Consider the following 23,442-nt stretch of genomic DNA (forward strand, 5'->3'; position numbering starts at 1 on the left):
TTCCTGTCAGTCTGGCCGGGAACAGGAAACTGAAACTCCTGTACCGCACGGTACCCGGCCGGACTGACAGGAGGAAGGAAGAGGAGCTTGGCCATGCTACAGGGAAGAGGAAGAAGTGACGAGAGAGGCAGCAGTGCTGCAGCAGCCTGTGGCTGCAGCATTTATAGGAAGCGCAGCAAGAGAATTTCAAATTTGGGGACACTAGTTCTGGGGGTTCCCAAGAGATTCCCATTTAATCTTCAAAGATTTCCTCTCGCTTCCAGTTTGGATTATGGTACAGGAAGTGGAGGGGTCATTGCCCTCCATTACTCTATCCAAAATGATAACAAAGAAAATGTGCCTATAGTTCTACTTTAAAGCATACAAAGCCATATATCATTTTTATGTTGGTGAGGGGTTTATGCTTTTTCAGATGTTGGTTAGGTTGCAGCATAATGTATGGCATGGGGGACAATAAACATGTTTAAAAGTGTAAACTACAATAAAATACATCTATCCAAGCATGTTTTTCTCCTTTTTGATTTTGCGTGTGTAAATCCAATGCCCTTGTCTTGATAGGATAACTTAATTTACCTAAGCAAAAGTGAGTTAAAGTGGAACTCCTGTTCCAGTGACAACCATTACTTTCTTTTTAGGGAAGGAAAATTGTTTAGTTAAAAAAAAAAAACACCAAATACTCAAAATCTGCTCCCTTTATTATACTATTCTTCTGTTATTTAATAGATGAACGAGCCATGGAGACACAGAGACTTCCATTAGTGATCATTCCTTCACACATGTACAAATATAGAATTTTTTTTTTTTTTTTACCTGCGCTACAGGTAAAGAAGACCTTGGAGCTGCCAGCACTAAAATTTGTGATACCAAATAGTGAAAGAGAGAGTGCAGTGCTACCATTACAAACTGTGCAAATCAATAACCACATAAAAATGTGCATATGCCATATGGTCAAATACATTGTAATTGGAAACAAATGTGAATGTAGTGATCCCCAAAGCATAACCAAGGAAAAAAAATAAGGTCATTTTAAAACTGATGGCGGCAAAACATCTCAAAAAGATTGAGACAGGATAATAAAAAACTAAAGTAAGTTGTACGGTCAAGGAAGAGATGGATTAACATTTTGCAACCATTAGGTTAATTAGCCAATCACGGACGCCCTTTCATCCTCGGACAAGAGGACGTCTGTGATTGGTGGAACACTGAACACAGTGTCTGCTGGGAAACTGAGTCCGAAGATGAGAGAATGTCTGTGATAGGTGGAACTGTGTCTGCTGGGAAACGCCTATCATGGAAGGGACCAGGAGGAGACCGCGACTTTTAAACAATGGACACCCTCAGCCTGTCAAGAATTTCAGGTACACTGCTTATACTCGAGTATATACGGTAATAAAATATTTACAAAAATGTGAGGGGTGTACTTACTTTTGTGAGATACTGTATGGGAAGCTGCACAGAGTTCCCAACTTATTATTTCAGCAAATGTTTTTTGCTAGTTCAACACACCTGCCAGATGAAAAAAATAATACAAATACTGGCCTCCAACCTCCCCTCATAGCCAGTCCAACACATGCCTAAAAAAAAGATACTGCCCTCCAACCTCCCCTTGTAGACTGTCCAACACACACCTAAAAAGAAATACTGGCCTCCAACCTCCCCTCATAGCCAGTCCAATACACGCCTAAAAAAAAATAGTGGCCTCCAACCTCCTCTCATAGCCAGTCCAATACATGCCTAAAAAAAGATATTGGCCTCCAACCTCCCCTCATAGCCAGTTCAATACACGCCTAAAAAAAGATACTGGCCTCCAACCTCCCCTCATAGCCAGTCCAATACATGCTTAAATAAAAAAAACTGGCCTCCAACCTCCCCTCATAGCCAGTCCAATACACACCTAAAAAAAATACTGGCCTCCAACCTCCCTTCATAGCCAGTCCAATACACGCCTAGATAAAAATAACTGGCCTCCAACCTCCCCTCATAGCCAGTCCAATACTGGCCTCCAACCTCCCCTCATAGCCATTCCAATACACGCCTAAATAAAAAAACTGGACTCCAACCTCCCCTCATAGCCAGTCCAATACACACCTAAAAAAAATACTGGCCTCCAACCTCTCCACCTAGCCAGTCCAATACACACCTAAATAAAAATACTGGCCTCCAACCTCCCCTCACATAGCCAGTCCTGCAGGAACAAAGGGCTACCAGCCTCCAACCTTCCCTCGTAGCCGGTCCAACCCATGCCTGCAGAAAAAAAGGACTACTGGCCTCCAACCTCCCCTCATAGCCAGTCCAATGCATGCCTATGGAAAAAAAGGACTCAGGGCTACAACCTCCCCTCATAGCCGGTCCAATCCTGTTGAAAGAGCTGCTGGCATTGCTCACTTGGAAACAGGTGCTGATGAGAATCCTTCAATAGAGCAAAGAAGTAGAGGATGCCAAAGTGAGGATGGCTTGACACAGAGATCCTCTGATGCAGATCTGTTAAAGAAAAGATACAGAGGTAGAAATGTTTACAAAGCCTTACTGTCTCCATTGTAAATGGTGGGCTTACTTCGCTAGCCTCCAGTTTCACCTAGTCTATGTTCATAAAAATGGGTGGCTTTGCAGATTCTCACAAAGCGCCTTTCTCCTATTTGGACAATTTGTTGTATATGTTTGCTATGGCAGGGAGATAAAACAAGTAACTAATGTAGTAGGAATATTTCTGTGAGGTTTTTCGATGTTATAGATATTCACGCTGTTCCTTTAACCACTTCACCCCCGGAAGATATTACCCCCTTCCTGACCAGAGCACTTTTTACAATTTTGGCATTGCGTCGATTTAACTGGTAATTGTGCGGTCATGAGCCGCTGTACCCAAACAAAATTTTCCCACAAATAGAGCTTTATTTTTGGGGTATTTGATCACCGCTGCATTTTTTATTTCTTGCGCTATAAACAAAAAAACAATTTTGAAAAAAAAATATTTTTTTTACTTTTTGATATAATAAATATCCCCCAAAATGTTTTTAAAAAACACATTTCGTCTACCATATTCTTGGTAAAAAACAATAGCATTAAGCGTATATTGATTGGTTTGCGCAAAAGTTATAGCGTCTGTAAACTATAGGAAAGATTTATGGCATTTTTATTATTTATTTATATTTTACTAGTAATGGTGGCAATCTGCGATTTTTATCTGGATTGCAGTGGAAAAATCGGACACTTTTGACACATTTTTGGGACCATTGACTGATTAATGTGTAAATGTCACTGGTAGGGGAGGGGCTAACACTAGGGGGCGATCAAGGGGTTAAATGTGTGTTCCCTCAGTGTGTTCTAACTGTATGGGGATAGGACTGAGTAAGAGAGGGGATATATCGTTGTTCCTATTTACTTTTTAGGAACAAATGACATGTCTCCTCTCCCCTGACAGCACAGAGATTTGTGTGTTTACAGACACAAATCCCCATGCTGGCGGGGATCGCGCCTGCCAGCCACGCGCATTGGGTTCCCCCACCAATTTTCAGATTTCAGCGCTCTTACACTTTGAATTGGCAATTGTGTGGTCATGCTACACTGTATTTTTTATCATTTTTTTTTTCACACAAATAGAGCTTTCTTTTGTTTTTTTTTATTCACTGCTGTGTTTTAAATTTTTTAGTAAAATTTGCAAAAATTTTGAAGAAAAAAAAAACGTTTTATAGTTTGTTATAAAATTTTCAAAACAGGTCGTTTTTCTCTTTAATTGATGTGTGCTGATGAGGCTGCACTGATGGGAACTGATAGGTGGCACTGATAGTTGGTGTAGCAAAGTCCCAGGTCCCTTGAGGCCTAATGGTGACCTCCAGAGTTAGGGACAGCTGACATCCTTCTCCCAGTCTTTCACTAGACTTCAGATCCACTATCCACTGGATCCCCTGAGCTCTTCCACTTCTAGCACTCTGTACCTTCCTCATGCGTCACCCTGCTTCCCTGGTGGGTCCCTGACTTGGCACTTGGATACTCTTCAAGAGTCACCACTGCTGACACGTTAGATCCCTGGCTTGGCACTCACTGGTGCTCCGTAAGCATCACCTCTGCTGTCCTGCTGGGTCCCTGACTTGGAACTTGTTGAAGTTTCCCCACTTCTTTCCCCTGGCTGGTGAGAAGTCTGCTCTGGTACTGTCCTCAGCTTACTCACAGTGATCTCCAGTAACAAGGTGGATGATGGTCCCTTAGTGGCTTCCCCTTCTACCTCCAATCACAGCTGGTTCCCCATCCGGCTGAACCACTTCTCCTGGTTGAACTACAAGCCCGCAGTCCCAACCCTGCGCTGCTTCTCCTGCTTCTGGATAGACCTTTAGACTAAGGTGACCAGATTTTTAAAATAAAATGAAAAAGTATTCATACCCCTTGAAATTTTCCATTTTTTGATCATACATCACGGGACACAGAGCCTTAATTACTTAATGGGTTATGCAGTCACCACAGGTGATTGGACACTGACAAACCCAATTAAAATTGAGTTCCTCCCCCTATATAACCCCTCCCAAATGGAGAGTACCTCAGTTTTTTCGCCAGTGTTAAGGTGGTTGGTCATGTTCAACATGTGCTAAGAAGAAAAATGCTCTTTAGATGGTCTGGCTGCGGAGACCTAGGAGCTATAACTGGATCCATTCCTCGGGCTGATATCAAAGGCCTAAGATGGTTGGTACCCGGGCCTCGTGTAAGAAGAAACAAGGTTTGCCTGTAATGTCTCTCTGCGGAGATCTGGGCTCTGGGATCCAGACTTTGGTGTACTAATACATCTGTGGCACGAAAAGTTTCTGGCAAAGTCTTCTACAGGTCCAGGTATGAGGTTTTTTCTAATAAAACCCTTGGTAAACCTGAAGGTTGGCACAACTTACCTGCAGTGATGGGTGAAAGCTGGAACTACTTTTAGTAGCTTTCCTGCGGCATGAATCAGGTAAGAAGAAGATCATTTTTATTTATGTATTATCTTCTTTGGAGTAGGATGTCTTTCCTGGCTCTCACCACTGGAGGGAGTAAGTGCAACCTGCTGTTTTCTTACATAGCCTTCCAGGATAACATGCTCAGTGAAGTTGGTCAAATACAACACCACTTACCTCCTTCCGCTGCAGGCTTTGCCACGAAACGTATACAGGGGTCCACAATATCACCCCCAGTAATCTCTCTCCCCTCTTCTTTGTCTCCTGGGCGGGGCCATGACAGCGGCGCAAGTGCGCGTGTGTGCCCACCTGCGCGCGCGGGAGCGCGTTTTTCTGTCAGAATAGAGACATGAATGGGGTGAGAGCCAAAAGTGGTTGCTAGTGCCCGTGCGCAATGCAGGACACCTGGGTGCAGGCGCTAAGAGGCTGGTTCAAAAGCCCAACATGCCAGAGCCTTCTGTAAACAGCATGGACACAGAGCTGTGGGCTGTAAGCATCCCTGTGGACCAGGCAAACCTAAGACTCCTGCTCGGCATCAGGTTGTGCAGTGAGCTGATATTTTTGTGTATTGTAAGACTATAGCACAACAGTGATTGCATTTATATTTGTGGATAGTACCTTTGCTTTGCAGTAAGGACTATGTCCCAGAGAAGTGGGTCTAGGGCGAGTAAAAGAGGCCAGAAAATCCCTGCTTACAGCTAAGGATTCTGAGCTTGCCTGCAGTTTACCATCCCATGTCAGCCTGATGAACCCCTGTCTGGTTTTGCAGCTTCTCCAATGGCAGCTCCTGTATACGTCACTGAGGATGCTTTAAAAGTTGCTTTGGATGGCCTGGAAGGAAGGATTGCTAATATTGTCGCAACCTCCTTGAAAGACAGCAGAAAACGGGGTAGATCCCCTTCATCTGCTCTGGCTCTCTTTTCAGATAAGCCTTCTGAGGGTGAAAAATCCCTCTCTGAAAATGAGGATCATGTGCAGTCTGAAGACTCATAGGATGAGAGGTTTCCTGCGACTTCTCATTCGCTAAAGATGCAGGTGCAATATTATGCAGAGATGGTGTGTGCCACTTACAAATTGCCTCCTGTTGAAGCTTCTAGGCACTCTGTTTCCTCTTTGGGATCCTGGAAATGCCCACAAGCTGCATGCTCCTTTCCAGTTCATTCCTTGCTGGATAAACTGATGTATGATGACTGGGTTCACCCAGATAAACTGTTTTCTAAGCAGTTCTCCCTCCTTTATCCTATAGAGCAGTGATTCTCAACCTGGGGGTCGGGACCCCCTCGGGGGTCGAATGACGATTTGCCAGGGGTCACCAAATCCTGGGATGTTCCTGAAGCCCACACCGCTTTCCCAGCCTTTTCACGGCCACTCAGCAGGGCTGTCCCTGGAGCCCACGGTCGCCCACTCAGCCTCTTCACAGCCGCCCATTCAGTTCATGGCATGGCTGGGGGGCAGAGACTAGAAGTCAGCTGACTGGTGAGGAATGTGAAGTGGGAGGGGCTGGAGGAGACCCTATCTCCTGTTATCAAAATAGGTGTCACTGCTGCGAGATACCACAAAGCCGGAGACACAGTGAAGCCGGAGACACAGTGAAGCCGGAGACCCTACCTGTGACTATAGTTGCCATTAGAAGTCCCCACTACAGTTCTAAGATCAGCAGATGACCTTGATCAAGAGCACCTAAGTTGGCTGATCAGAACTCTCCCCAGCACTGCCACTCATACCAACTCCCCACTCATCTTAAAATGTACCATAGGGATTTTAATACTGTATGAGCTAAATGTCGGTGGGTTAGGATTACTTGTCTTGCCTGCGAAAATAATACCCACGCTGCGAAAATAATTTTATTGTTAGGGGTCCCCACAACTTGGGAAATTTTATCAAGGGGTCACTGCCCTAAAAGGTTGAGAACCACTGCTATAGAGGAAGGTTTCACTAAGAAATGGGGGGTACCTGCTATTGATGCAGCTATTTCTTGTGCAAACAAAAACCTGACTTGTCCTTTAGACAATGCACAGGGTTTTAAGGATTCAACTGATAAAAAGCTGGAGTCCCTATTAAAAGCCTCCTCTGCCATGGCTGGGGCTGTAGTACAACCTGCAGTTGCAGCCATTGGTGTATGTTAGTTCCTCAAGGAACAAATGAAGCAGATGATTAACCTCCTCCCTACAGAAGAGATTGAGGTTTATCTGGACCTTCCTAAGGCCTTGTGCTTTGCGATTGATGCAATTATGGACTCTGTTCAACAAGCATCTCGCTTGAATCTCCTACAGGTACACATGCGCAGGTCCCTTTGGTTAAAACATTGGGAGGCTGAGGCTTCTTGCAAGAAATACCTGCACATACACCCTGACTGACACTGCTTCCCCCCGGCACATACACCCTGACTGACACCGCTTCCCCCTGGCATATACACCCTGACCGACACCGCTTCCCCCCGCACATACACCCTGACTGACACCGCTTCCCCCCGGCACATACACCCTGACTGACACTGCTTCCCCCTGGCATATACACCCTGACCGACACCGCTTCCCCCAGCACATACACCCTGACTGACACCGCTTCCCCCTGGCATATACACCCTGACCGACACCGCTTCCCCCCGCACATACACCCTGACTGACACTGCTTCCCCCCGGCACATACACCCTGACTGACACTGCTTCCCCCCGGCACATACACCCTGACTGACACCGCTTCCCCCCAGCACATACACCCTGACTGACACCGCTTCCCCCTGGCATATACACCCTGAACGACACCGCTTCCCCCCGCACATACACCCTGACCAACACCGCTTCCCCTCCCCAGCACATACACCCTGACTGACACCGCTTCCCCCTGCACATACACCCTGACCAACACCGCTTCCTCTCCCCAGCACATACACCCTGACTGACACCGCTTCCCCCTGCACATACACCCTGACCAACACCGCTTCCTCTCCCCAGCACATACACCCTGACTGACACCGCTTCCCCCTGCACATACACCCTGACCAACACCGCTTCCCGTCCCCAGCACATACACTCTAGCTGACACTGCTTCCCCCGGCACATACACTCTGACCAACACCGCTTTCCCCCAGCCCATACACCCTGACCGACACCGCTTCCCCTCCCCGGCACATACACTCCCCTCCCCGGCACATACACCCTGACTTACACCGCTTCCCCCGGCACATACACCCTGCCTAGCACATACACCCTGACCAATACTTCTTACCATCCCCGGCACATACAACCAGGCCAACACTATCCCCCCCCCCCCCCGACACATACACCCTGACCGACAACCACTTCCCCCGGGCACACACACACACTGACCGACATCGAATCCCCCTGGCCAATACTTCTCCCCATCCCCAGCACATACAACCAGTCCAACACTATCCCCCCTCCCCGACACATACACCCTGACCGACAACGTTTCCCCCGGCACATACACCCTGGCCGACACCACTTCCCCCGACACATACACCCTGACCAACACCGCTTCCTCTCCCCAGCACATACACCCTGATCAATACTTCTCACCATCCCCGGCACATACAACCAGACCAACACTATCCCCCCTCCCCGACACATACATCCTGACTGACAACGCTTCCCCCTGGCACATACACCCTGACTGACGCCGCTCCTCCTCCGGAACATACACCCTGACTGACAACGCTTCCCCCTGGCACATACACCCTGACTGACGCCGCTCCTCCTCCGGAACATACACCCTGACTGACAACGCTTCCCCCTGGCACATACATCCTGACTGACGCCGCTCCTCCTCCGGAACATACACCCTGACCGTCAGACACGTCTCCCTCCGGCGCATGCACCCTGACTGGCAGGACTCCCTCCCCGGGGACCCAGACATGTCCAGCCATGGCCGTCCACAGGAGGTGATACACAAGATTCACATCATTCACCAGGGAGGAATTCACAGCACGCTGCGGGTGAAATTGGACACCATCAGCTGTGATCCACAGAGCTGACAATCTAATCCAGTGGTCTCCAAACTGTGGCCCTGGGGCCGGATGCGGCCCTTTGCTTGCCTTTATCCGGCCCTTAAGGCAATTATTCCTGCCACTGACACCAACAACGGGGCATAATTCCTGCCACTGACACCAACAACGGGGCATAATTCCTGTCACTGACACCAACTATTTCTATTCCTAATATAAAAGATTGGGCATTGTTTACTCCCACTGGGCACAGTTCGGCCCCCGCAACATCTAAAGGACAGTAAACTGGCCCTTTCTTAAGAAAGTTTGGAGACCTCTGATCTAAATCGTATAAAATAAATAAATACTGTGGACTCAGCAAAAATTTCCAACTCACCAGATGATGTCATTCACCTTGGAGCGTGCCAATTTCTGATTGTACCATATCCAGGTAAATCCTAAATTCTTCAGATCATGTGACACCTCTTCCCTCATATTCCAGTGGCGGGAGGTTTCCTCACACTGGTCTGCTGTGTATTTCTGTACAAAATTCAACACAATATTTAGTCATCTCTGCACTACATGAACATTTCCTCCCTTCTGTCTCTATAACCATATCTCCCAACATTTTGAGATCGGAATGAGGGACATCTACTAGCAAGCGTATGTAGGCATAGGACACGCCCCTGCCACATCCGCTTAAAGGAGAATTAACAAAAAAAAGGTTAATTAAATACACAAAGGCCTTTTTTTACCACGACTATTTTTTTATATTGGCTTTTAAAATTTACAAATGCAGCCATTTAGAATTTAGATGAAAGGTTTAGCACTGGGAAACACTTTTTGAAAGATAAAAACTATATTTTATATACAACTATATAGATCAGACCAAAATGAGGGACAAATGAGGAGGAAAGAGGGACAGAGGGACTTTTCTTTAAATCAGGGACAGTTGGAAGCTATGCTGTAACCACTTACTGCACGGTCATAGGGGATATACTGTTAAGTAAGGTGACCAGATTTTTAAAATGAAATCCGGGGACATATTTTTTTTTTTTTACTAGTAATGGCGGCAATCATCGACTCTCTGCCCATCACTGCCACCTCACAGCCTATCAAGTCTCACTCTCCGGGCCCCCGGCTACTACTGGGTGGGGAGCGGAGGAAGATCACTCCACCAGGCAAGGCAAGGCGATAAGCAGGCAGGCGGCTGGCCGGGACTTGAGCCAAGGCAGAAGAACATGCGAGCGGAGCTGAACGGGCACCCGAAACTGAAAAAATATTCCCTCTGCTCCGACCAGCACATGATCATCAAAAAGTGGCACAGATCATGAAAAAAATACCCCACCCCCGCACCTAAGATAGTAGGAGAGGCGGGGGGGGGGGGGGGGTGTAATTCAGTTTTCAGTTTTTATTTTTTATTCTGCACTGACTGTCTTTGAAATTGCCTCAACCCCTGTTCAAATCCAATCCGGAGACAAATCCGGGGACAGACTTGGTTCGGGGACAGTGTCCTCAATCCGGGGACTGTCCCCTGAAACTGGGGATGTCTGGTCACCCTACTTTAGACAGCCTAGCAGCCAGTTGTCCCCGGGATAGGCTTCAAGCTTATGGCCTAGCAGCCCAGTGCAGAGTAACACACGTCTACTAGGGTGACCACGTGTCCCGGTTTGCCCGGGATCGTCCCGTAATATACATTTTTGTCCCGTGTCCCGGGAGCCTTCAAACCGGGACAATAGAGAGTCCCGGAATCAACTGCCTGCCACACTCACTGCCGCTGCTGTCGCTGTAATTAAATGATTCTAAATCACTGGTTGCTAGGGAAGCCCCGCTTGGCTTGTAGCAACCAGTGACGTCACCGTGTCCCGCTCTCTGCGCCTCCGACTCCTCCCCCACCTCCTCCTCCTCCAGCGGCCAGCCGCGATTCTTGCTGCAGAGAGAGCAGCAGCGCCAGCGTAACAGGCAGAGAGACAGCACCGTCACAGCAGTGAGTCACTCACCTACCGCGGCACAGACCAAGACATCCTCCTCCTCCCCTTCAGGCCTTGGTTGCTCAGCTGGACTCGATCCGCCGCCCGTCCTGAGTCCCGACCTCCCGCGAGTCCCGACTTCCGCTGCGCCGCGCCGGCCATCCTTGGAGCAGGGGCAGAAAAGGTAGGTGCAGGGGGGGGGGGGGGGGGGGTTGACCATGCAATGGGGGGAGAGATTATACAGTCCAGATTACAATTTGCAGGGGCAGCAGAGGTGACAGTGAGAAAGGGGGGGGGGGGTTGCATGGTGCACCCCCCTTTCTCTGTCACCTCTGCTGCCCCTGCAAATTGTAATCTGGACTGTATAATCTCTCTCTACCCAGTCCTCCGTCAGCCAGTCCCTCTGTCAGCCAGTCCCTCTGTCAGCCAGTCCCTCTGTCACCCAGTCCCTCTGTCACCCAGTCCTTCCGTCACCCAGCTCTCCGTCACCCAGTCCTTCCGTCACCCAGCTCTCCGTCACCCAGCTCTCCGTCACCCAGCTCTCCGTCACCCAGCTCTCCGTCACCCAGCTCTCCGTCACCCAGCCCTCCGTCACCCAGCCCTCCGTCACCCAGCTCTCCGTCACCCAGCCCTCCGTCACCCAGCCCTCCGTCACCCAGCCCTCCGTCACCCAGCTCTCCGTCACCCAGCTCTCCGTCACCCAGCCCTCCGTCACCCAGCTCTCCGTCACCCAGCTCTCCGTCACCCAGCTCTCAGTCACCCAGCTCTCCGTCACCCAGCCCTCCGTCAGGCAGCCCTCCGTCACCCAGCTCTCTGTCACCCAGTCCCTGTCACCCAGCCCTCCGTCACCCAGCCCTCCGTCACCCAGTCCCTCCGTCACCCAGCTCTCTGTCACCCAGCTCTCTGTCACCCAGCTCTCTGTCACCCAGCTCTCTGTCACCCAGCTCTCTGTCACCCTGTCCCCTGTCACCCTGTCCCCTGTCACCCTGTCCCCCAGTCCTCTGTCCCCCAGTCCTCTGTCACTCAGTCCCCCCTCACCCAGCCCTCTGTCACCCTGTCACCCAGCCCTCTGTCACCCTGTCACCCAGCCTTCTGTCACCCCGCCCTCTGTCACCCCGCCCTCTGTCACCCCGCCCTCTGTCACCCAGCCCTCTGTCACCCAGCCCTTTGTCACCCAGTCCTCTGTCACCCAGTCACCCAGTCCTCTGTCACCCTGTCACCCAGTCCTCTGTCACCCAGTCCTCTGTCACCCTGTCACCCAGCCCTCTGTCACCCGGCCCTCTGTCACCCGGCCCTCTGTCACCCGGCCCTCTGTCACCCGGCCCTCTGTCACCCAGTCCTCTGTCACCCAGTCCTCTGTCACCCAGTCCTCTGTCACCCAGTCCTCTGTCACCCTGTCACCCAGTCCTCTGTCACCCGGCCCTCTGTCACCCGGCCCTCTGTCACCCAGCTCTCCATCACCCAGTCCTCCGTCACCCAGCTCTCCGTCACCCAACCCCCTGTCACCCAGCCCTCTGTCACCCTGTCACCCAGCCCTCTGTCACCCTGTCACCCAGTCCCTCTGTCACCCAGTCCCTCTGTCACCCAGTCCCTCTGTCACCCAGTCCTCTGTCACCCAGTCCTCTGTCACCCTGTCACCCAGTCCTCTGTCACCCAGTCCTCTGTCACCCTGTCACCCAGCCCTCTGTCACCCAGCCCTCTGTCACCCTGTCACCCAGCCCTCTGTCACCCTGTCACCCAGCCCTCTGTCACCCAGCCCTCTGTCACCCACACCCAGCCCTCCGCCACCCAGTCCCCCTGTCCCCCTCTGTCACCCAGCCCTCTGTCACCCAGTCCCCTGTCACCCAGCCCTCTGTCACCCAGCCCTCTGTCACCCAGCTCCAGCTCTCTGTCACCCAGCTCTCTGTCACCCAGCCCTCTGTCACCCAGCCCTCTGTCACCCAGCCCTCTGTCACCCAGCCCTCTGTCACCTGTCACCCAGCCCTCTGTCACCCAGCCCTCTGTCACTCAGCCCTCTGTCACTCAGCCCCCTGTCACCCAGTCCCCTGTCACCCAGTCCCCTGTCACCCAGCCCTCTGTCACCCAGCCCTCTGTCACCCAGCTCCAGATCTCTGTCACCCAGCTCTCTGTCACCCAGCCCTCTGTCACCCAGCCCTCTGTCACCTGTCACCCAGCCCTCTGTCACCCAGCCCTCTGTCACCCAGCCCTCTGTCACCCAGCCCTCTGTCACCCAGCCCTCTGTCACTCAGCCCTCTGTCACTCAGCCCTCTGTCACCCAGTCCCCTGTCACCCAGCCCTCTGTCACCCAGCCCTCTGTCACCCAGCCCTCTGTCACCCAGCCCTCTGTCACCCAGCCCCCTGTCACCCAGCCCCCTGTCACCCAGCCCCCTTTCACCCAGTCCCCTTTCACCCTGTCCTCCGTCACCCAGCCCTCCGTCACCCAGCCCTCCGTCACCCAGTCCCCTGTCACCCAGTCCCCTGTCACCCAGTCCCCTGTCACCCAGTCCCCTGTCACCCAGTCCCCTGTCACCCAGTCCTCTGTCACTCTGTCACCCAGCCCTCTGTCACCCAGCCCTCTGTCACCCAGTCCCCTGTCACCCAGCCCTCTGTCACGGGCCCGCTGATTTCAGGATACGCCCCTGCCCCCAAAACTGGCAAAAAAATATGTAAAAAAACGTATTTTTTTTTGGGGGGGGGGGGGGGGTGTCCCTGAATGGCAGTTTGGAAATGTGGTCACCCTAACGTCTACCCAGACAGCCATCCAGGTGGCACAGAACCCCAATCACCTGACTCCACCCAAATAAATAGGCTTTTCCAGCAGGCCAAGGGACCGAAGAAAATCACTGTCCATTGGCTGAGGCACCCATTCATTCACGTCTGAGCTTGCAAAGCCCCTGTCTAAGGATGAGCTCCGGCGTGTTCGCATTGAACACGTGTGGAGCCCGCCAGGAAGTCGGCACCCGCGCTGCGCTAATCACAGCCAGGCAGACATTTCCCGATGCTCGGCTGCAGAGATCGGGAAATGTCTGCCTGGCTGTGATTAGCGCAGCGCGGGTGCCAACTTCCTGGCGGGCTCCACACGTGTTTAATGCGAACATGCCGGAGCTCATCCTTACCCCTGTCTTATCTAGTGTCACCAGCATAGCGCCACCTAGTGACAGAAGAGAAAGTCCAGATTTAGAGGGGAATGAATTGATCTCCTAACAATCGACCAAGGCAACTATCGCTTGGCAACCAAATTTGATAGCAACCCTGCCTAAACATCAGGGTGCTACATCGGCAATAATGGGTGGCAATGATGATCACTGGTAGGTGACACTGATCGGTGGCACTGATGATGAGGCACTGATGGGCATTGATTGCCAGCACTGGTGGGCATTGATGGTGGCACTGGTAGGTGGCACTGGTGGGTACTGATAGGTGGGACTGGCAGGGGCACTGGTGGGCACAGATAAGGCAGCCGTGGGTCTCTGTGTGTGTGAGGGACCGATGTCCCTCTGACAGAAGCTGGTGATCGTTTCCCCCCCCATAGTCTGATAGTGTGAGGGGGGAAAAAAAAGAAAAAGATTACCAATCTTCTGTTTACATCATGTGATCAGCTGTCATTGACTGACAGCTGATCACGTGGTAAGGGGCCAGGATCGGCCTTTTACTCCGATCTGTAATCATCAGCCGAGTCTCATAGACTCAGGGGGCGTGCAGGCAGCTCATGCACGGAAGGACGTCATATGACGGCCTCCCGGCAATTAATGCCCACGCTGTACACGTTATGCGGCTATAGTGTGGGCGGAAGGAGGTTCAAGGAAAATTATACAAATAAAAGTGTGTTTTTTAGCACTGCTATATCTTTATATTGGCTTTTGACATTTACAAATGCAGCCATTTAGTATTTGGATGAAAGGTCTGGGAAACATTAGATGTCATTCTTGCGTGGGCGAAAAAAAAAAAGCAGAAGTACAATAGGGGGTAGATTCAGAGAGAAGATACGACGGCGTATCTCCAGATACGCCGTCGTATCTCTGAGTCCGGCCGGTCGTATCTATGCGCCTGATTCATAGAATCAGTTACGCATAGATATCCCTAAGATCCGACCGGCGTAAGTGTTTTACACCGTCGTATCTTAGGCTGCATATTTACGCTGGCCGCTAGGTGGCGCTTCCATAGATTTACGCGAGGAATATGCAAATGAGCTAGATACGCCGATTCAGAAACGTACGTCCGGCCGGCGCTTTTTTTTTACGTCGTTTACGTTAGGCTTTTTTCGGCGTATAGTTACCCCTGCTATATGAGGCGTATCCTATGTTAAGTATGGCCGTCGTTCCCGTGTCGAGTTTTGAAAATTTTACGTTGTTTGCGTAAGTCGTTCGCGAATAGGGCTGGACGTAATTTACGTTCACCTCGAAAGCAATGACGATTTGCGGCGGAATTTTGAGCATGCGCACTGGGATTTTTTCACGAACGACGCATGCGCCGTTCGTAAAAAACGTCAGATACGCGGGGTCACAGTTAATATACATAAAACACGTCCACATTTGAATTAGGCGGGCTTACGCCGACACAGATACGTTACGCCACCGTAACTAAGGGCGCAAGTTGTTTCTGAATACAGAACTTGCGCCCTAAATTACGGCGGCGTAACGTATCTGAGATACGTATCTGAGATACGTTACGCAGGGCGGACAGTTAGACCATTCTATCTGAATCCAGCCCTAGATGTTTAACAAAAAAATAATAATAATCAAATAAATATCCAGATGCCGAAAGGGAAGCTAGAAAAGGCAGATGAGAACATTAGGTTTAAAATAGAAAACAGTCAGGAGATTCCATATAATAAATAACATCATTACACTCCTTGCTGGGTGGGAACGTTTGTGTGGCAGAACCAAATACTTTACACGGGGAAGTAATGTGGGTGCACCCAACAGGGGAAGGAATTAATGAGAGCACTGCAGGAAGCATGGTGTAGGCTGCAGAAGGTGTAGAGTGTGTTTTGCAGAAATTGTAAGTGTCTTGTGACTGATTGCTGCCTCCAGGTCTGATTTCCCTGTATTATGTGTCTGTATTGTACTTTTAGGTGTCTACTCCTAGACCTAGAGAGTGATAACTCATCATTACAGGAAGACCTGTGTATCCTCCCTGTGTTTTCCTCCATTAATGCATTGAATAGACATATATCTCCTGCTATTAGTGTACTTTGTACTCCTACCAGCATCTCTTAGTACATGCTTACACTTGTAGTCCTACAAGGATTGAAGAAACACACACATATAGCTCATAGTGATCTGTCTTTTGCAGGGAATGGCTGTCTTTTGGAAACAAAGCCTGGTTTCCCCTTCAAGTGTATACATACGCTAACGCTGAGTTTAGATGTGTAGTTGGGGGGGGGGGGGGGATTTGGTCAAAAAGGCGCAGTTGAGTGTGTTTTTAGCGCCCCCACCATCCCCCTCTTAAAGGAGAAGTCCAGGCTGAGCTTGTTTTCAGCAGAGAGCTGTCTGAAGTCCGTTCTCCGCTGACGTCACTGGAATCAGCCCAGGCACCGCGTTATACCGACTTGGAAAGTCTGGATCCGCCAGGTGCCTGGACTGATACCTGTCTCAGCCAGCCACTGAGACAGCTGCTCAACGCCCTTCCACAGCTCAGCGCTCCAGTAAGCGAGGGGGGGGCCGAGAACAGAGAGCTGCTGACTGACAGTCAGCAGCTCAATGCTCGGGGATCTGAGGTAAGTATGATGGTAAAAAAAAAAAAAAAAGTCTATTTAAAGCTACAATGGCTGCAGACAGGGCTGTTTACTAAGGATGAGCTCTGGCGTGTTCGCATAGAACACGTGCAGAGCCCGCCAGGAAGTGTGCACGGTGCTGCGCTAATAACAGCCAGGGAGACATTTCCCGATCTCTGCAGCCGAGCATCGGGACAATGTCTCCCTGGCTGTGATTAGCACAGCGCCGTGCACACTTCCTGGCGGGCTCTGCACGTGTTCTATGCGAACACGCCGGAGCTCATCCTTACTGTTTACATGCTTCAGTCGCAAAGCTTTACTTCACACCCGTGGCATAAAAACCTGTCATGATATTGTGATTCAAGTGAATAGGGAATTGTCACAGCCATTTGCACAACACACGGTTATGGTGTGTTTGTTTGGCAAACATAAGGTTAAAACGGGCGTCGCATCACCTCCTCACTATCTGTTGATTGCTCTTCATTCATCTCTTTGGGGGTTATTTACTAAAGGCAAATCCACTTTGCACTACAAGTGCAAAGTGCACTTGAAATTGCACTGAAAGTGCACTTGGAAGTGCAGTAGCTGTAGATCTGAGGGGGACATGCAAGGAAAATAAACAGCATTTTATCTTGTACATGATTGAATTGAATAATAAAATCGGCAAAGCTTCCCCTCATTTCAGATTTACAGCGACGGCACTTCCAGTGCAATTTCAAGTGCACTTTGTAGTGCAAAGTGGATTTGCCTTTCGTAAATAACCTAGATCTTGGGTACAAAATAAATCTCTGAAAGCGATTTCTAACACAGCCCAAAGCTGTAGCACTATCACCAGCGACTCAGCAGCCCTCCCATGGGGAAAGTAAGGCCTGATTTACACCTATGCAGTTTGCATATTCCAGGTGCATGTTGCGTTTTTCAATGCACATTTTTGATCCATTGAAGTCTAGGGAGCCAAAAACCAGAAAAAAAAAACACCCTGGCCCTTTCCGTAAAATGCCCAGATGTGAACTACATCCATAGGAAACCATGATAAATGGACTGTAGCGTGTTTCTGCAAAACTGAAAACGCACTAAAAAATGCATAGGTGTGAACCAGGCCTAAAGATCTACCTTTGCAGTAGGGCTGCCCCTTCGTTGCAAAGATTAAAGGGGTTGTAAAGGTTTGTTTTTTATTTTAGTGCATTGTTGGTTCACTTACCTTTTCCTTCAATTTCCCTTCTAAATGTTTTTTTTTTCTTTGTCTGAATTTCTCACTTCCTGTTCCTCCTCAGTAAGCTTGCCCCCATCATCCGAGCTGTTCTGACTGGGGGTTAGTCAGCCAGAACAGCTTACTGAGGAGGAACAGGAAGTGAGAAATTCAGACAAAGAAAAAAAACATTTAGAAGGGAAATTGAAGGAAAAGGTAAGTGAACCAACAATGCACGAGCTTAAAGGAACCTATTAAGAAAATAAAAACATAAACCTTTACAACCCCTTTAAATGCTTGTTTAGAGTACCAGAAAAATCAGCTGGCACTCTCCTCTGCTCCTCTATCCTCTGGCAGTGGACTGTTCTCGGCATCCTCATATCCTTTGCAGGGCTATGGGCTCTGCATTGTACTTGAGGACAAGGCCGGGTTGCAGTTGGATGGGGCAGGAGAGGTAGCTGCCCTTGGTGACTACTAGTAAAGCCAGCGGCTCTGATAGGCTTTTCCAGTACCGCCCTCCGGCTCTCGGATGTCTATACTCGGAGCGCAGGCAATCTGCGTTCCTTGCATAAGACTGACAGCCGTTTCAGCCAATCAGGTTCCCGGATTCTGGTTATCAGGAACCTGATTGGCTGAAGCTTCACCACGGCGGCAGAAGACATCGAGGGAGGACATGGAAGCTTCAGGTAAGTGCTTTTTACAGGAAAAGGGGCGACAATGGGCACAGAGGTGACAATGGGCACAGTGGCATCATGGGGCACAGTGGTGACAATGGGCACAGTGTTATCATGGGGCACAGTGGTGACAATAGGCACAGTGGTGACAATTGAGGGGCACAGTGGCTGCGTTTGATGGCATGGCACAGTGGTGACAATTGAGGGGCACAGTGGCTGCGTTTGATGGCATGGCACAGTGGTGACAATTGATGGAACAGTGGCTGCGTTTGATGGCATGGCACAGTGACTGCGTTTGATGGCATGGCACAGTGGTGACAATTGATGGCACAGTTGCTGTGTTGCATGGCACAATGGTGACAATTGATGGCACAGTGACTGCATTTGATGGCAAGGCACAGTGGTGACAATTGATGGCACAGTTGCTGTGTTGCATGGCACAGTGGTGACAATTGATGGCACAGTGATTGAATTTGATGGCATGGCACAGTGGTGACAATTGATGGCACAGTGACTGCATTTGATGGCATGGCACAGTGGTGACAATTGATGGCACAGTTGCTGTGTTTGATGGCATGGCACAGTGGTGACAATTGATGGCACAGTGGCTGCATTTGGTGGCATGGCACAGTGGCTGCGTTTGATGGCACAATGGCTGCATGTGATAGGCACAGTGAGGCTGCAATTTTTTATTTTTTTTCGTTTGCGGCTCCCCAAAAATTTTGAGCACCAGCCGCCACTGGACCAGTGATGTCTCTAGTGGACTGGCCACACACCGTAGTTTTCTTTTCTTGTTGTATTTTATTTTTTTGCACCTATCAGGCAGAAGCTGTACTGTAGTTCTAGTATCATGGGTCCCAGCTGCAGAAGACAATTGAGCCCACAGCAGCAGAGGGAAGGGGGTACAATTTGTCATCTTCACCCTGGACACTGGATGACTATGTTCCGGCACTGGTTGATGACGTCGGAGGACCTGTGGCCCCTGGAGCCTAGGGGAGCAGAGACTATGGACACCAGTCTAGCAGCTCAGATGGATCCTGCAGGAGCCGATAACTTTTTTCACAAGAGTTCAACTTTAATTTGCAAGCTGTTACTCGCTGGCATTAGTAGTATGAAGCGACTGTTAACCTCTGCTACAAAATTGCAATGGAACGTCAGCCTATGGCTTCCATGCTTCCTCACAATTGGTTTCCATCACCCAGTCTTTTTTTTGTCTATGAACTTTTCCTTGTCTATGTGACTACTAACATGAGGTGTCCCTTCCCATATTTCTTCTTCTAAGAGGCGTCCCTCCCATCTCCTCTCAAAAAGGTGGGGGATATGCACATGTTGTTGCTACAGGCTATATACAATTTTTTTTTGCTCCGGTTAAAATTTGACCATGAATATAATTTTAGTGATATGTTTTATTTTTCCTTTCTTTTTTTTTTTTTGTTTTAATCGTTTTTTCCATCATTCAGCAATGCCCTGAGTAACTCTCTGGTGATCATCAAGAAGTAGTGTTGGACAGACATGGAGGAGGTGAGTCTAAAGATGGCTATACACGGGGCAAATGTCCGACAATTTCAAGCAGCAAAAATGGCTCCAGACAAAACTTTTTTTTACAGTAGATTTGGTAATAGTCAGACCCTATTGCTGTTCCTGTTCTCCTCTGGGACTTTTCTAGTTGCTTTTTGTACCAGTGACACCAAGACAGAAAATGGGAAGTTGCTGTAACAGGAATTTGGAGAGGGCAAAAAAAACCTGACAGCTAAACAATTGTTCTTTTGTTGCTTTTACTATGTGAATCGGAGAGAGATCCCATTACTTTCTGTCCTCATAACACCATGTCACAAGAAAAGGAGGTGCGAATCTTCCCAACTAGAACACCAATGGAAAACAAACCTTACGTAGATTCTCACCTTTCCTTCTCTGTACAAAATCTACTCCGACTCCACAGCACTGCTCCTAACCCCCTTGTCTTGTGTTGTAACTGTACTCTTAGACCTCTTTCACATTGAGGCGTGGAGCCGCGGTGAAGGTATAGCCGCGATATTTGTAGCGCGGCTATACCGTCGTATTTACCGCGATATTCGGGCGCTAGCGGTGAGGTTTTAACCCCCCGCTAGCGGCCGAAAAAGGGTTAATACCGCTCTTTCCCATTGATTTCAATGGGAGGGCGCGGTATAGGAGCGGTGAACACACCGCTCCTATACCGCAGTAAAGATGCGGCTAGCAGGACTTTTGGAGCGCTCCTGCTAGCGCACGGCTTCAGTGTGAAAGCCTTCGGGCTTTCACATTGAAGTCTGCAGGGCATGATTTTTCATGCGGTATAGCAGCGCTATTTTTAGCGCTGTACCGCATGAAAAACGCCTCAATGTGAAAGGGGCCTTATACTGTAAAGTGTTGTGCAAACTGTTGGCACTATATAAATGCTGTGTAATAATTTGTTTCTTTTACAGATGGGCTTTTGTAAAAGTTAACCTGTGGTGATAGGGTCACTGTAATATTTGGAGCCAGGAGTTCTGCTACGAGAAGTCCCTAGTTATATTTGTAGTTTGCCATTTTTTTAAGCTATTTCTTGATATAGTTCATTAAGATCTGAATTGATAATATGGGCTACAGCATGTGTTATTTCCAGTGCCTTAAAGTGATATTAAAGTTTTTTTTTTTTTTTTTTGGGGGCTAAAATAAAAAAGGGGTTATACTTGCCTGCTCTGTGCAACAGAAAGATCCCTTATCCCCTCTTTGGCATACTCCCACCGGTGTTCTCTTCTTCCCTCTCCATCGGGTTCCTCCTTGGCAAGCTGCTGTGTGTGTCTATAGACACACAGTGCCTGTGAACCATGCCCCCTACTCCCTCCTCACAGGAGTTTGACTGACAGCAGCAGGAGCTTATGCCTCCCATTGCTCTGTGTCTCCTGTAAGACCAGAAAGTGAGAGGAGTGGTGCTGCAGCTTAGACGGCACTAGAATAGTGACAGGAATGGATAAGTGGGTTGGAGTGGGGACAGGAGAAAATGCATTGGGGTTAAAAAGAAATTGGACTTTAGAGCCACTTTAATAATGAACCAGAGTTGATGCAGTTTGCATATAACAGATTTTTTTTTTTTTCTAGGCTCCGCAAGGAACGTTTCAAGATGAGCTGGACTGGTGTATCCAACAGCTAGAAACCGCCCTCCTGCGGCGTAATCCAACCCAACAGCAAGGTAAGAGTGTGATATAAGAAAAGAAGGAAAACTGCGCAAGTGGTGTATGTGTGTGTTTATATATAATAGCTGCCTGCACAACAGGTATACTGTATATAGGCAAGGTGGAAATGGTAAAGTGCAGCGCTGAAAATCATGATTTTGATGTGCTCAAAAAATATATAAATTGGTGAATAAGAGGGTGCTATCTATATGAATTGAACCATTAGACTGCGCTAATTTCAATATACACACAGAAGGTAATAAATGAATATTAATAAAACAACCAAAATTAATGGTGTATAAACAGGGCTGGACTGAGACTAAAATTTGGCCCTGGACTTCATCCAGACTGGCCCACTTTAAGTTTTCAAACAAGCAAAAAACCAGTATATAAACTATACGCAATTGTGCAAAAAAACATAAGTAGCATAACATAAGGAGTCCTCACTCACCTCTTTTATTATTTCACTTATTCTCCTCTGTATTTTTCTCACCCTTCTCACATCACTGCATGAAGTGGAGGGCGAGCTGTGCAGCCATTACTTTGACAGGCTGTCACTGAAACCGGCCCACTAAGCCATCGGCCCACTGGGAAACTTCCTGTAGTCCCTATGGCCAGTACATGCCTGTGTATAAAAAACAAAAATCCTGATAAACAAAGTGTATAGATGTACAAAGAGATTGATAAATATCTATATTGAACATCAAGGTGATTTTGTTAACAAACACCAAAGTGACAATAAACCAAGTGTGTTGGTAAACAAGTATAAAGTCCAAAAAATTCCACTGAAATGAAAATGACTATATAATCAGTTGTCTGTAGGTAATCCACCACCGTGAAGATTGAAGGCTTACCAAACGAGTTGGACCCAGCGAGGCTTACGCCTGATGAGTCAAACGGGGCTTGTTGGTGTATCTCACTCAGGAAGAATTAAACAAGTACGACTTCCAATGGAACCAGGCAGAGATATATCACAGAGTTGACATCAATGAATATAGACCATGGATGGAGCAGCAGTACTTCACATATAAATCCTCCCAATGTAACATATAGTAGAAGGAAAAAGATTGGGCCACATAGTGTAATTCCAGTCACTCCCCTGATTTTATTCGCTTTATATGCCTTCTCAAATGTGAGTGATCATTTTATATTTTTAATAAATGTTCTAATTTTGAAACGGAATTACACTATGTGGCCCAATCTTTTTCCTTCTACTATATGTTACATTGGGAGGATTTACATGTGAAGTACTGCTGCTCCATCCATGGTCTATATTCATTGATGTCAACTCTGTGATATATCTCTGCCTGGTTCCATTGGAAGTCGTACTTGTTTAACCACTTGCTTACTGGGCACATATACCCCCCTCCTGCCCAGGTGAAATTTCAGCTTCCGGCACTGCCTCGCTTTAACTAACAATTGCGTGGTCGTGCGACGTGGCTCCCAAACAAAATTGACGTCCTTTTTTCCCCACAAAACACTTTTTTTTTTCCCTCAGTCTAGGCAGATACGTATTCTTCTACATATTTTTGGTAAAAAAAAAAAACGCAATAAGCGACTGGTTTGCGCAAAAGTTATAGCGCCTACAAAATAGGGGACAGAATTATTATTTTTTATTTATTTTTTTTACTAAAACTGGCAGCGATCTGCGATTTTTTTTATTGGGACTGCGACGTTACGGCGGACACATCGGACACTTTTGACACATTTTTGGCGCCATTCACATTTATACTGCGATCAGTGCTATAAATATGCACTAATTACAGTATAAATGTGACTGGCATTGAAGGGGTTAACACTAGGGGGGGGAGGAAGGGGTTAAATGTATCCCTGCATTGTGTTCTAACTGTAGGTGGAGGGGGCGTGA

At 48.5% G+C, this 23,442-nt stretch overlaps 1 protein-coding gene across 3 annotated transcripts in view; it reads left to right on the plus strand.

Annotated features, from left to right (window-relative positions):
* Nucleotides 1-15,720: 15,720 nt before the first annotated feature.
* The window catches only part of LOC120943369 (UPF0488 protein C8orf33 homolog), a 31,093-nt gene continuing 23,371 nt past the window's right edge, over nucleotides 15,721-23,442 (plus strand). For 2 of the 3 annotated variants that reach the window (XM_040356621.1, XM_040356622.1), the window contains exons 1-3: nucleotides 15,721-15,827; nucleotides 19,866-19,926; nucleotides 21,502-21,592. In XM_040356621.1, coding sequence (XP_040212555.1) covers nucleotides 19,918-19,926; nucleotides 21,502-21,592 — 100 coding nt within the window. In that variant the 5' untranslated portion in view covers nucleotides 15,721-15,827; nucleotides 19,866-19,917. The remainder of the gene's footprint in view (nucleotides 15,828-19,865; nucleotides 19,927-21,501; nucleotides 21,593-23,442) is intronic. The other variant, XM_040356623.1, reaches the window with a different exon arrangement.

This window comes from Rana temporaria, chromosome 6 (assembly GCF_905171775.1).
Source record: "Rana temporaria chromosome 6, aRanTem1.1, whole genome shotgun sequence".
NCBI classification, from domain to species: Eukaryota; Metazoa; Chordata; class Amphibia; order Anura; family Ranidae; genus Rana; species Rana temporaria.